This window comes from Uloborus diversus, chromosome 10 (genome assembly GCF_026930045.1).
Source record: "Uloborus diversus isolate 005 chromosome 10, Udiv.v.3.1, whole genome shotgun sequence".
Classification (NCBI taxonomy): Eukaryota; Metazoa; Arthropoda; class Arachnida; order Araneae; family Uloboridae; genus Uloborus; species Uloborus diversus.
In genome coordinates, this window is record NC_072740.1 from 48,535,969 (window position 1) to 48,551,936 (window position 15,968).

The following is a 15,968-nucleotide window of genomic DNA, read 5'->3' on the forward strand; positions in this document are numbered from 1 at the left end:
ATGCCACCGTCTAAGTGTAGCTGGCGTGGATAAGATAACTATACATTCTGTCCAACACTTTTGGATAGAAGAAGCATATTTCAACGATTATTTTGGAGAATTTACTTTAATTTTGGTTCATTTCTGCCAGCTGTTACAATTTTTCTACTTTGTTTACTTCGTTTGCTTTTTAGTTGGTCAGTCCTTCTAAATTCCTTTAAAATCTTACATACCAAAGATTGTAAAACGTTCATTTGAATTGAGTTGGACAGTTTCTTTTTAACTTTATGAAATGATACAATATGTAACTTGGTTTTTTCCTATTTAACACCTTAGCGACCCATTTTAAGCAATAAAAAGCTTTTAAAAGAGCGTTAAATTATCCGGGCGCAAAGCTCCATACTTGTGACAAACTACAGATTAACAGGTATGCAAATACTTCCGCTACTTTTTAAAATTCAAATAGAATAAATAAATTATTCTAATTTTTTGACCCATATAAAAATCTATCTTTTTTTCCAATGCGTTAATGATCCATAAATTGTTGAAATAATATCTAAAAAGTTGCTTAAATGTATTTACCCATTCATGAATAACGAGTTTTAGTATTTTTAATTTGCATGTGTTCATTTTTCACGACTCGGGAAAAAACTTTTGTTCAAACAGTTCTGATATTCTATTATTTTGCATTTGGGTTGTATTATTATTTGTGAACTTCTTACCTAAAAAATGAGCATTCGGTTTCCGTACAAACTAAACGTTTCTTAGATAGTCGATACTATTTATTTAGATATATAATGGTAACATACTTTCAAAGACATAAGAATCGAAAGCCAAAACTCAAAACTCTTACACTAAATTGTAAATATAAATATAAAAAACTTACGCCGCAAAATAAACCTTAGAAATACATGATGCAAATGATAAATCAGCAAAAGGACCTCTCTTGTAAAATGTGCATCTACCGCTGTGCATTGAACACTGAATTCTATAGAGAAGCGGAGAGTTTCCTGATTTGTGATCATTTTGAATCCCGGATTGTCTCAAAAGCAATCTAAATTGAGTGGATCTTGTAATGCAGCGCGGACTTTATGGAAGCCAAAGGCTAATTTGGTTCAAGTAGTTTTCTCAAGTAATTCTGAAATGTAATTACATAGCTAATATAGCCTGTACTTAAAATCATACTTTAGCTGGAGAGAAAATCAAAACAAATCAATACAAATAAAGCAAGGGAAATTTATCAGAGCAACAAATATTATCAAAACTTTGATATGTATTATAATCTACAGATAAATAAGTGCAACAGCAGTTATTCTGAAATATATCTTCAACGAAATATGAACTACAATACCTTTGGCGAATATTAGTTATATTTATCATAGAAAAATGATTTTATATTGTTGTAATACAATAATAAAAAGATTTCTTTTTTTGCACAAGTAGGACACCATACTTGTTGAAAATAGCGGACACACTAAAAACATCTATGCTTCTCACTACGAAACATTTTCGTAACGTTTTCATAACTTATATTGTTTTAAGAAATCTTAGTTGGTTCAATCAATAATTATTGATTATCGTGATTTATATTGGTTTTGAATTTGTTTTATAAAGAATTTTAAAAATGCCCATTCATTTAAATTATCAAAAAAACTCCTAATGGAATTGCATTAAATTATGGAATAATGCCAATGTTATAATCTCAGCTAAGCATCTACAAGTAGTACTTATTACAGTATTTCCATACATATGGTAAACTACAAAATATAACACTGTTTGACCTTCGTTATTATACATACTTTTATAATGCAATTTCACAAAAGTTTTCTCAAACAAATAAATAACGTGATGTAAATTGTATCTACCATTTACAGTACAAGTTATTTATACTAGCAATAACTATTGGCGTTTATAAGTAAAAGTTAAACTGATTTACTGAAAGACTGATAACTGCAGTAATGAAGTCAAATCGTAAAGAATCCCTTTAATTGCAATGGAAGAACGTTTAATATCATTTCAACTTGCTTTTATTACTGCAATCTGGGTCTAAGAAATGCGTTCCTGTAAGATTTAAAAACATGGCTTTTTTCCGGACCTCTGCTTAACCGTAATCAGATCAATGCGATTCTTCAAACTCATAAAAAAACTATAAAACAAACATTTTTTTGTGGATTTTTTTTATTAACCGTGAACGGGACTAAAAGTGACTAGGAGCTTTAAAGAGTATGCGTTTCATGTATAAAAACGCGGTAATTCATATATATAACTGGGAATAACAAACGTGCAGTAGTCAACGAAATACTCAACACGAAATGTGTTTTTTGTACTTATTATTAAATGGGTAAACAATAGCTTTACTAGGGATAGATTTAATATATATATATATATATATATATATATATATATATATATATATATATATATATATATATATATATATATATATATATATATATATATATATATATATATATATATATATATATATATATATATATATATATATATGAGTTCGAAAACCAGACTTCTTCTTGGTTTTAACAAACAAATGACTGGTTTTTGGACTCATCGATTTAAATTGGTTCCGAATGAGTTGGCAATTTACGTTCCTTAAAAGGGTTTTTTAAAAAATTATATTTGGTATTCATTCGTTGAATTGACAAAAATTAAAATATTGTTTAGACGAGTTACATGTATTTCTCAGCTAAATTTTAAACTTTAATGCTTATTTCGACTATTGATTTGTTGTCTAGTTCATCATTTGTAAAATTAGACTCCCGTTGACTTAATGGCCAATTTGTTTTAGTACATCAATAAGATAATAAGTGACTGATTCAATACATGAGTCAGTTATATCAATAATTGGCGCAAAATATTATCCCAAATCCCCCTCCCCCCCCAAGTCTGAATGCGATAGAAGTAATCGAAAACGGAATAGTTGTTCTCTATGTTCTGCATAATGCTGTCTTTGTTAGTCTTCCATGCATCAAAACACTAAATGACTTTACTATGAAAACAATTACTCCAATTGTTGATGCTTACATATTTTTCATTTTTCTTTTTAGGTATCTGGAAAGCGCGAAGGATACTAATATCAACATAAACTGCACAGACCCTCTTGGTCGATCTGCATTGCTTATGGCAATAGACAACGAAAATTTAGAAATGGTTCAGCTGCTCATTTATAGTCAAGTTGAAACGAAGGATGCTCTTTTACATGCAATAAATGAAGAATTTGTTGAAGCTGTAGAATTACTTTTAGAACACGAAGAACATCATCACGTAAAAGGTGCACCACATGTAAGTATGTTTTGTACACATAACTTGCACGCAAAAACATTATGCTGTACGACTTTGCACCATTTACCACAGTTTTAAAAGTATGTAATGCACATCACACAGGAATGTGCTTTTAAAAAAATGCAGTTTCATCTTATGTTATTTTGAATTATTATTTTTTCCAAGAAGTTTTTTTTTCTTCATAAATAGTAATTATAAAGACAACGATAATTCTAAGACAGTAATACCGTCCAAATATAGTTTCAATACTTAAAGGAAAATAATCTTGTTTTATTTTTTATTGTTTTTCTGGAACTAAGTCCTTGATGAGGAGACGCTAGTCCCATTTACTATATCAAGCGCGAAAATCTTTCTCATTATATTAAGTTACGGATTATGTACAGTACAGTCGAACCTTGTTATCAAGTCATCCTTGGAACCGTCTACAAAGTATCCTCATAGCCAGGGCAACGTCTTAACAGGAATAGTTTAAAGATACCTAATTAAACAATATTAAAATACAATTACTGCTTCAATACATTAATCAATACTGCCGTGTGCAGGTAAAGGGCAGTAACTGCAAATTTTTCATTTTCCTTTCTTTTTTTTCCCATTTTTTTGAGCAATCACGATTGCTTATTGTTCTCACTTGACTGTTTTGATGTCCTTTGATTTTATTTTCCCACCGGCACCCTCCTCACCGTCACCGTCGACGGGCTGCTCATGATGCTGCTCCTATAGCGAAAGCTGTCTCCAGGTTGCATCCATGTCCTACACACACGCACGCATACACACACACACAAACACCTACACGTACACACACACACTAAAACATACACACACACACACATTCACACAATTACTCACACATTCATGCATACATACAGACACCTACACATACACACACACACAAAAACATACATACACACAACTACTCACACATTCATGCATAAATACATACACCTACACATACACACACACAAAAACATACAAACCACACATTCATGCCTGCACACTGACATAAACACATATGCCTACACACACATACCCCCCGACACACATTCATGCACACAACTACCCACACAGTTATGCCAGCACACAGACACAAACGCACATGCCTACACACACATACACATACCCTCTACACACATATCCCCCACACACGCCTACATACACACACTCGTGATTGCGAAAAACATAATTTGAATTCAAGATGTCAAAGTTCAAATCATTATTATTATTTTTTTTTTTTTTTTTTCATTTTTGACATTTATTGTACATTATCTTTATTGTAGAAGTTCGCTTATTTGGTTTTCGCTGAAAAAAAGGCACGAAAAAAAACGTCTAATTCGAACATTTTCCTATTATTAATATTAAATCCATAACATATTTCTGCAAATATCTCGAAAACTTATTTCTGCAGATACTGTCGTTTACTTGCACACGACAGAATAGTTTGATGTTATTAATTTGATTCAACAAACGTATTTTTGAATTGTTGACCATCAAGGCGAAAGGCATAAGAAAAAATACTTAATTTATTTTTTATTATTATATTTTTTAAAAAGGAGGGGTAAACATTCGAATAAAAATTAAACAATCGTACTTCCTACGAAGTGGAATTTTAAGTGAAACAAAATCATGTAGTCATCAGTCAGAAAAAGACCAATTGAAGAACTCTTCACTTTAGTTAGACCACATTCTGACAGCTAATCTCATAATTTTTTATAGACGCTTTCTAATTACCTTCCATACTTTAACACTTTGTCTTTGTATACCTAGAAATACTGTGGGGGTCATTTTGACCCTCGGAAAGAAATCTGCAAAATTCCCTACAAAAAGGAACATATTTGTAAAAATTAGTTAAAATAAACTGATTTATAATAATTAAATTTTATTTTAAAGGATTCAGCGATTTTTAATATATATAATGAAGAACTTAAAAAAAAAGTTTAAAATGCCCAAAGAATAACCAGCGCTGTTTTAGTTGTATTTCAGAAACTAACGGCTAATGTTCCGCTTTTATGTACAAAAACAATATGAATGCTTAAAGTTCTTGCAATGATATGTTACAAGAGTTATTTTCGGGTTTCTGCTCTGTTTCAGCATTAATAAATGTATTTGCATTGCTTTTTGTCAAAGGGGTCAAAATAACTCTTGCCCACACTTGTAGGTGGGCACTTATAGGTATAATATTTAGTTTCGGTTTAAAAAAAGATACAATTTTTTGAAAACTTTATATTATGACGCAACAGGATTATTTAGAAAAAGTCAATTACGAATAAAGCCTTTTTTTTTTTTTTTTTTTTGAAAATTTAGAAGAGCAGTTAGCAAAAAAAGTTCGCTTAGGGTCAAAATGATCCCTTCTGTGATTCTAGTGCTAAGGTTATGTGATCCTTGTTAATCGTGTAAGGAGCTCAGCAACGTTATATTTTTCCCACGGGGGAAGCTTGCAATGACCAACTACAGCTAAAAGTAGCTATGGTTTTTCTCTTCTTTCTACTTTCTTGGTCCAATTTTGAAAACCAATTGCTTTGCATTCCTTTCTATTGTCTATCATGACAAAGGCGAAAATCTGTTACTTTTAGAACTTGTGAGCATGCCTCGCATTCTTCAGGTAGGTGCTTGGCCAAAAGTAATACAAGTTTCTTATCGCTTGTCAGAAATTCTTCCAACAAACTTTTCCGGATATTTTCATTATTTTACTGAAAATATCTCAATTGTGAAGAAAATTTCGATCTTATCTGATCAGCTCAATGTGTGGTAAATGAATCTTCACAGTAAAATACTGTAGGAAATTCCGAAGCCACTTAACATTAAAATTATGTGCCATAGCTTCAGTACTTTGAAGTGACTTGATATCCGAAGTGTCGTAAAATCCTGGTTTTGCGATTACAAGGTTTGACTGCATTTACACAGTGTAATAAAGTAATCATAGTTAAAATAGTAGAGTGAGAAATTATAATTTTGATAATTATTAGATCAAACATGCATTCAGATCTTTTTTTAGCTACATTCAAATTTAAGTGAAAAAAAAAATATATTCACTACTTTTCAGTCACAAATTTTTTTAATATTTTACTTATTTAATGGAATGTTATCTTACTCTTACATTATGCTCTTTTAAGTCAGAAATGTTATATGTATAAAGTTCTTAACTAATTAACTACGTTTTTTTGTGTATGCAGTCTTAACTGCATGGATAAAGTTATTTAATTTGTTTTGTTTTTTTCTTTTTAAAGTTATTCCTTTTTTTACATTCAGAACTAGCAGCATAAAAGATATTTGTGTCTTTCAATAATGTTAGTAACGAAGATTATTCGGCTATATTTGTTAGTTCAGATTTTAAGTCAACTCTAATACAGTCAAGCCCGCTTAATAGAATATCTGTTAAAAGAATATCCCGCTTAATATTATAGATTTTCAATGTTCCAAACCAATGTAATGTGTTTTGATCTCAGTTAATGGAATATCCCGCTTATTAAAATATTTTTTGGTGGCAAAATGGCTATTCAATGGAATATCCCGCTTATTAAAATATTTTTTCATGGCAAAAAAGCTATTCCATTAAGCGGGTTCGACTGTAAATAACACAGGAAAGTTGATACTAGATCAACTATACTGCCGTGCTAAGCACAAAAATCGGATCTGCACTTTTTATCGAAATTAAGATACTGTCACCAAGTAATTCTCTGCCACATATTTTACTTAAATACAATGTTTTAGGGTCATTTGTGGATGGGTAATTTGTGGGGGGGGGGGAGAACTACATCCGTATCAATTACAAGGAGGTATACAACTTCAAACGGCAATTTCTCATTTTGAATTCATATGCAGCATTTGCGCTTGGTACGGCAGTGCAGGTAGTTTAAATATTTAAACCCGAACAAAAGTAACACTACACTGGTCTGCAAAAATTAAGGACGAAGTCGAAAAATTAGCATATCAGCTGAACGAAGAGGCAGAGCGGACAGAAAGACCAATCATGAGATTAAGTTAGGTGATGTACGGTAGCACATGCGCAGATATGCAGGCAGGCGTAATGGGGGAGTGTCTGAGTAGTATAAAGCATGTTGTCGGTGTAAGATCAGTATTTCTGGCAAAGAGATTGCACGCCGTATAGCAGTTAAAATCACACCGAGTTGCTGCCTCAGCGAGAAATGGCGAATAATCAATCTGTTAGACGACATGTGGATGCTTTTACCCGAGGTCGAATCATTGGGAAGTTGGAGGAAGGCCGCAGTGTGACAAGTGTGGCTGCAGAGTTCGGAATTGCTCACAGCATCGTTTCACGACTTAGGAGAAACTTTCAAACTACAGGAACAGCTATCCGGGGGTTCAGTAGTGGTCGTCCACGAGGAACCACACCCGCAGATGACCGGTATATTGTCTTACAGGCCAGAAGAAACAGGCGGCAGACAGCGGGAGAAATCGCTAGACACACGACACAGGCGACTGGACGACCGATATCGCGTTTTACCGTGGCCAGAAGACTGCACGGTGGTGGTCTGTTTGCACGACGCCCTATACGGTGTGTACCTCTAACGCCTGCCCATCGGAGAAGGCGTTCTCTGTGGTGCCGGGAACACCGGAATTGGAGAGAAAATGAATGGGGACGAGTACTTTTTACAGATGAGAGCAGATTCAGTCTGAGTGGCGATTCTCATCGCATACTCATCTGGAGAGAGCGGGGAAGCCGCAATCATCCCCCGAACATCATTGAAAGGGACAAGTATGGAGGTCGCGGTGTTCTCGTTTGGGGAGGCATCATGCTTGGTAGTCGTACAGAGCTTCACATCTTCGACGCAGGTTCAGTCAACGGGACCCGTTATTGTAACGAGATTCTTCTTCCATATATGAGTCTTTTTTGAGGCTCTGTGGGTCCGCAGTTCCTTTTCATGGACGACAATGCACCATGTCATCGCACAGTAGCTGCCGAACAGCTCTTAGAGAGTGAGGATATTGAACGTATGGATTGGCCGGCACGATCTCCGGATCTCAATCCCATCGAGCATGTATGGGATTTTCTAGGCAGACTCTTGGCAGCTCGTACCTTACCACCAGTAACGATTCGGGAGCTTCGATTGGCGCTGCAAGACGAATGGGCAGCAATGCCTCAACAACTCATTGACATCCTCATTCTCAGCATGGGCAGACGCTGTGAAACCTGCCTAGCAGTCGGGGGAGATCATATCTCCTACTAAAGACCGGATGTTTCTTTATGGACACCCATCACAGGGATGTTTCGGCCTTCAGTCGCATTGCGCGCCATGCTACTTTTTCAATAAAGCTTCTTCTTATCCCTCGAATTTCTCTTTTAGTAAGTGTTGCTTACATTACACATGTCCTTACGTATTGGGGATCTTACACTGTTAAAACTACAGGATGCATTCGGCACCTTTCAGGGGAGAAACGCTTGTTCACCAGCGGCACCCAATACGGAGCCGAAATCGCACCTCTAAATAGGGTTAAAAACAGGCACCTTTTAAAAACTAGACAGCCAGAGTGAAAAAAAGGAACCTTCGGAGAGAGAAATGGCACCCTTACTATAGATCCTCCTCTCCCCTCCCCCGTATTGTGTGCGTTTTTGAATACAGTTGTGTATTTTTTTTTCCTTTTTTAAGTTTTGTTTTGATTTATGTTATTCTACGTTTTGGACATTTTCACATTGAACTCGGTATTGGGAATGATTAAAACATGTAATTACAGCATTTGATCATATTTCAGAGCTTTCAACATAGTTAAGAAGTGCTCATAGCTTTAATTCATCTGATCGTGCTCTAACTCAGTGTTTCTCAACCTCTTTTGACCCACGGGAGCGGTAAAAGCAAATGAAAAACTTTGCGGAGCGGTGAAATCGTTTTCTCAAAGATTCATAAAATAAATAATATGAATAATAACTCTGGGGCCGTTAAAAAACATGTGAAAAAATTCAGGGTTCTGATGGGTTTTTTTTTAACAAAAAGTAATGCTAAAAATTAATAAAACAATAAATATCTACCCCTTCACTTGGTATCAAAGATCTGCCACAAATACGTTATAATTTAAAAACGAGTAATTATTTAAAACATGTGAGAAATTATACATTTACTGAAACATGACGTATTCCGAAAATGAAGCATAGCTGTACTTATGGATTATTTACATGATGAGCCAAAAATATTCAGGGATATTACAATTACGGAAAAACAAAATCGTTTCATAAACGTTAATCAAGAGTAACAAAATAAAATGTACATAAAGTTTTTCAACCAGTTAAATAAAAAACCAAAAGGAATTTCTAACGCTATCGAGCATCAACCGCTAACAGGAAATGATTCTAACACTTGAATGAGAAAGCAAAAAAAAAAAAAAAAGCTAGACTGAGAGATATTTTTTTTTTTCGCTATCTTTCTGTTATACTTACGAAGCACAAGAAACATTTTTATTAAGGTTCTTCTGGTGATTAATAAAAGCTGCTTATCGAGTATTCAAGAAAGTAATGACAGATATTTTTAGTAGCGTTTTGAATGATGGAAATTTCACGATAGTAACGGTAAACGAGAACTAGAAGACTAACGGTTACTGAAAAGCAACAAATGCACTTTTAAACACTTAACTATGTTTGAAAGCCCTAAAAGCTACAAAGTGATCAAAAGCTGTACTTACTTGTAATTTCGGATAATTAATCCTAGAAAAGTTGTGTTTTAATCCAATAGTGTACTTCATTCAATGTGAGAGACACACAAACCCAATCATTATTTGTCCGCCATATTGAGGTGGTTGAATGTATGTCTAAAGCAAAAAGCGCATGCGCAATAAGTCTTTCTGCGATTGCATGCTGTTTTGGCTCCTCTGCTCTATTTTCTGGCCTGCATTGCTCCTTCAGGCACTATGCTTTCACCTTAGAGGGAATATTTTCACTCGTCTGGAACCCCTGGTTATAACAGTGTACGGTATAAAATGTGTTGATTTGGAAAGCTTTTGTACAAAGTTATATTGAAAAAACCGTCTCGTCCTTAATTTTTTCACACTAGTGTATGTTCAATGCCATGAAAAGGGTGAGTAAATATATTTGTTGAAAATGATCAACCCAAATCCATTTAAAGTATATTTATTGGTTATTTTTGGATGAAATTTGAAAATGTTATTAATATAAATGCAATGGGCTATATCATGTTAAACAAACATACAGCTTATTATTATTAGGCAATTCCTTTTTTACGGATTTATAAATTGTTGCAGAAAAAACCTTCAAAGACTTCTAATGTGTTAGGACCGTGTTTTATTGCATTAAGCACATGGATTTCGAAGCTATAATGGATGAAACATTTATTTTGCACCTCGCTGTAGCTTTCCAGCTGAATTTAGTTTTAACACAGTGACGCCTATTCTTTTTTCTCCCAAGGGCCGCCCCTATATAAAGCTCTCAAGACAGAATTACCTATAAATTTCAACACATTTTTAAAAAATTTCATATGTAATTTGGAAGGAAAGAAAAGTACGAACTAAGAATTTTTCTTATCGACAACTGAAAGCTCGATAACTTGGGAGTAAAAAAACTATTGCTTCTGTAAAGCATTTCATTTTGCAAACTGGACATGATTGCACACTTTCCTAAAATAATTCACTACACGCGCATACAAAATTCATTAGAGCATATATACCAGCACAAACAAGACAGTAGTAGTTTCTATACCCCTCTACGCATTTTTTCTTGGAATTTGTATTTTCCTTTTTTTATTTTACATTAGTTCAATCTTTATTTTTTTTTCAAATCTTTCTCATTTTAAATCCATTTTCCAGGATAAATCTATTTCCTCCTGCTTTATCCCAGGAATTTCAGTTTGAATTCTCGTTTCCTTTCAATTTTTCTCGTTTTGCTGTTTTTTTTATTTGATGTTTATTCAAATGTTATGTATATTTTCGTTTTGTTTAAAAAACTATAAAGTTTTTCTTGCAAAAACAGAAACATTCTCGACAGATAAGGTTTGTTTCATAAATATATAAAGGTTTACAGTATCGACACTACAGTTTTGTCTTTTCCAATCTTGCTATTTTCCTAGTTTCTGTTATCTCAAAGAATAAAGTGTTGCAAAGCCTTTCGTAGTTTACCAAAAAAAAAAGTAATAGATTTTTTAACGCCCTGTAAGAAAACTAGTTTTTCAAATATTTACTCTATTTCAGATGAGTGAACAGCTTAAGTCTTAAGCTAAGATTTTTCTTTCTTATGCAAATAGGTGATAAGAGTAAATATTAACATTTTTTGAATTCATATACCGAGTGATTAGACAATTAGTATACATTTGAAAAAATAATACTACATTGAATAATGTATGCATATAAATAAACATTAACATTCATGCTTGAATAACATGGTGTTTTGATTTTAACCATGAAGAAAAAAAACATATGTTGTGACAATGGCGTTGGATGTTATATTTTAGCATCCCTATTGATGTCTTTCGATCGCAGTACACTATTGACTTCAATATCTTCAGAGTCAATTATCACAAGGAGTAAGATCTGTGGAATGGGAGACCAAGCATGACGAAAGTGGCCGCTTATTATACGATAATCACCAAACGACGCGAGCAAGAGAACTTTCACACGTCTAGCAGTATTGGGTGGAGCGCCATCCTACGTAAAAATCCTGTCCTTTTTTTTTGCGTGTGCTTCCATTAACCCCCCCCCCTTTTTTTTTTAACCATGTGTGCCAATGTTTACCTATCTGCAGGCATATTTCCGTGTATTATTAATTTTTCGCATCTATAGTCGTAACCTGATCACCCGTGGTTTAAAGTATTCTTTCAAACGCAGTATGAGAGAGAGAGAAATAGGTTTTTCTTTTTATTCACTGAATCAGATATTTCCTTGTGGCCAACTGAAAGAATGTAGGAAACACTAAAACTTTTCCAGGAATATATTTCTCAACGGTGAACGTAACGATCCAAGATCTTTTCTTTCTATGTTCTCAAGTAAATGCTTTAAGAACTTCAGAAAAAATGATTTTATTTAGTTCTGTTCATTTTTTAAGTTCTGTTATTCATATTTCATTTTGTAATATTACTTATCATTTTGAACTAATTTATTTAAAAACTATCATACATATTTATTCGAGGCAAAAATCTTATTTTCATAGCATAACTTTGTTTTTTGACTTCTGACTTTTATGAATAAATTTTCAGCGACATAAGCTAGGGAGAAATCAGAGGCTAAATACATACATATCTCTACACACACAAACTGACACTAGGGCGGTGAAAGAAAGAATGAGCTAAAGTCTAGGCCACCCCTTATTTTGTTTAAACTATCTAATCGTATTATGCTGTAAAAGTTTTAGCTTTTTTCTCAAATTTTAAGAGGGTGCTTAATAACCCCTTAATTTAACATCAGCAGTAGTATTAAAAGTTCTTGTAATTAACATTGAAAAAAATTAATTGAGACCGTCCAATATTCAGCGCATTTTTTATTTTGGTAATATTTAGATCATTTGTAATAATTATTTTGTACAACTAGACAAGTACATGCGGTGAAAAGTGGATGGGGAAAAATGAAATAGTCAATTTTGTTTAATTATTCAATCGTTTATTAAATCTCTTACGTATTTTCTATTAACTACTTTATTAACATACCTTAACATTTATTCACTAATTTATTTATTCATTTGTTTATTTTCTTATTCATTCACTCGTTTACTCACTTATTTATTTGTCTTCGTACATTAATTAATGTATTTATTTAATTATTGTTTTTTTTTTTTTCAGTATATTTCCAATTATTCATTCAACCTTTTATTTACTGATTTATTTGCTCAAAAATCTTTATTTATAATTGAATTGAAAATATTTCGTTTCAAAAATATTTCATTTTTCACTTTACTCCATAAAAAAAAGTTACAAATTTACTTCCAAAAATAAAAATACTTGTTCAATGCAAGTTTTATAATAAAATACAAAGTTCTTTCTTTATGTACTGTAATTTTCAAAACAACTTTCCAATTTGTGTTTTTTGAAAGAGCTCAGTCATCTTGAATAAGAATAATTTCACCTTGTCCCACAATCATATATATATATATATATATATATATATATATTCACATTCCAAATTTACAATATTTATATTATTTGTAATAAATGTTCTGTTTTATTCCAGAGTTGGGAAGCCATAGATCGTGACATAGCCACATTCACCCCAGACATCAGTCCTCTCATTTTAGCAGCGCACAGAGATAACTACGAAATAATCAAGATTCTTCTTGACAGGGTATCCACTGATTCTTCCGAGGCTCCATTAGACATCAAGATCCCTACCCCCCACGAAGTCCGTTGTGGTTGCACTGATTGTGTCAAGTCCAGTTCCGAAGACAGTCTTCGACATTCACGGTCGCGGATCAATTCCTACAGAGCCTTGGCGTCACCTTCCCTTATTGCACTCTCCAGTAAAGATCCAATACTCTCAGCCTTTGAACTGTCCTGGGAGTTGAGGAGACTGAGCTTCATGGAACAAGAGTTCAAGAATGAATACCAAGTAATTGAAGTTTGATGTTTTAAATGTTTATGTACGCATGATTTTGAGACATTCATACTTATTTTATTAATTACACCAATAAAGTAAAAAATAACAACGTCAAATAGCACGAATTGCAGATTACAGCAGACACGTGTCCTGGCGTTACAACGAACGCTTTTTTTAATGCTGAAAAAATGAGCTTATGGATGAAAAGACATCCGACAAAAGCCAAGAGCCAGATAAGCAAACAGCTTAAAAAATAAAAATAGCGGATTGACCAAACACCAATGATAAAATTATAAACCAATAGGAATTCAAACAAAAGCAAGAGCTTGTGTTTTGTGTTCTTGTATTGTACCTCTGATGAAGTTCTTGCTCTTTGTTTAAATTCCTATTGTTTGGTTAATCTGCCTTTTTTTAAAAGCTGTTTGCTTATTTTGCTCTTATCCTTTGTCGGATGTATTTTCATTCATAAGCTCATTTCTTTTGCATTGAAAAAGGCCGTTCCTTGTAATGCCGAAAGACGTGTCTACAGTAGACTGCAATTTGTACTATTTGACGTTGTTATATCTTATTTTACTTTTCAGCACATTGGTATTTAACTTAATTGCACCAATAATATGACTTCTTTAATAACTGATAGCAACATATAAATTTCAAAATATGAATTCTTATTTTTAACCTACGTTAAAAATTGTGCAAAAACATCATTAAAAAAGCCGGATAACCTAAAAAATACCAAAATACAGAGGAAGACCATCTAAGGTAAAATAATATACGAATGGACAAAAGTGCATAGATAAATGATTCAAGAAAACATTGTCGATAAATTGTAATGCTTTTTTTTCAAAAAAATAAATAAATCAATCAAAAATAATAATAAATTATTAATGAATAATAAAAGTTACTGCTCGTCTTCTGATCGTCTATGAACTTCAACAAAACAGCCGTAAATAACGTATGTGAAAAATTAACGATCAACAGCATGCGAAAAGATGTATCGTCTGCAAAGAATAAATAAATAAATCAATTAATAAGCATAAATCAACAAGATGTGAACACATTTTTCGTCTTCGGGAAAAAAAATAAAGCGATAAATAAAGCAAAATAGTAAAACATATAAAAAAATAGATGAAGTAACTTGCTGTCTACGAATAGCAACATGACATTGCCTGACTCAAGGTCCACATATTATATAAGAAAAAAGACCAAGACATATTTAAAACAACATCCCCACTCAGTTTCGTTTTGTCTGCTAAACATATTTTGGGTTTTTTTTTTCCCCTGGAAATATATCAATTCTTAACTTCATTACAAAACATATAGGAATTTTTATTTCTGTAAAATAGTTCTATTATCGACGAAAAAACAGTAAAATGTTGAATTAAAATTGTTTTAACAAATTTTGTGAAAGTTTTTAGAATTGCTTAAAGGCATTAATAGTTCCAGAAAAGTATTAACACGAATATGCAAACAAAAAATCATTGAAAATATACGGTCATTTTCATTTAATAATCTTTACATTTTCCGAAGGATGAAAATGTACATACTTTTTTCCCCCAAGTGCAGTTAGCGGAAAATTGAATTCAGATTGTTTTCTAATGTTTCCACGTAGAAAAAACTGGTTGATATCATGAAAAACTAAATCCTTAAAAATTTGGTGGTAGCCTAAAGGGCATTTGAAGTTTGTAGTAGCGCTAGTTGAATTTAAACTCTATGAAATACAGACGAAAGAAATTGAAAATACTTTCACATTTTTTTTTTGTTACTACTGTATTCAATAGTGTAGTCTTGACAAAATTTAAGTATAAAAAATATTTATTCGGTTAAGCTCTTTACATTGGGTACAGCAATTTTTTAAAATATATATATTTTTTTCTTTTTTGAGCAAAACGTCGCACCATGTAATTAAGAATGTTAATATCCAATGGCTTTTGTTGTGCTGAAAAGCTTTAAGAGTGGTTGTCAGTTACAGTCGGTAATAAAAGTGCGAGGTTAAAAAAAACCAAAAAAAAGCTTCTGACACCATTCTTTCTCATTCGTAAGTAAAACGATCGCCTGGATCTAAATATGATTCCAGACACCTCTTTAGTGAAGCTTATGCGATTTCAAAGAATCTAAATTACCGTGCCTATTTTCGCCAATAATCTGGAAGATACATATCAAGCTCCATGTATGAAAAAATAAGTAAAAACATTTCGGGTTCTAGTACTTCAGAA

General features: G+C 32.7%; 1 protein-coding gene across 1 annotated transcript in view; it reads left to right on the plus strand.

Moving 5' to 3' along the window:
* LOC129230995 (transient receptor potential-gamma protein-like) overlaps nt 1-15,968 on the plus strand; it is a 163,361-nt gene that overhangs the window by 112,353 nt on the left and 35,040 nt on the right. The window contains exons 2-3 of the mRNA XM_054865239.1: nt 3,045-3,279; nt 13,393-13,767. Of these exons, the coding sequence (XP_054721214.1) occupies nt 3,045-3,279; nt 13,393-13,767 (610 nt within the window). The remainder of the gene's footprint in view (nt 1-3,044; nt 3,280-13,392; nt 13,768-15,968) is intronic.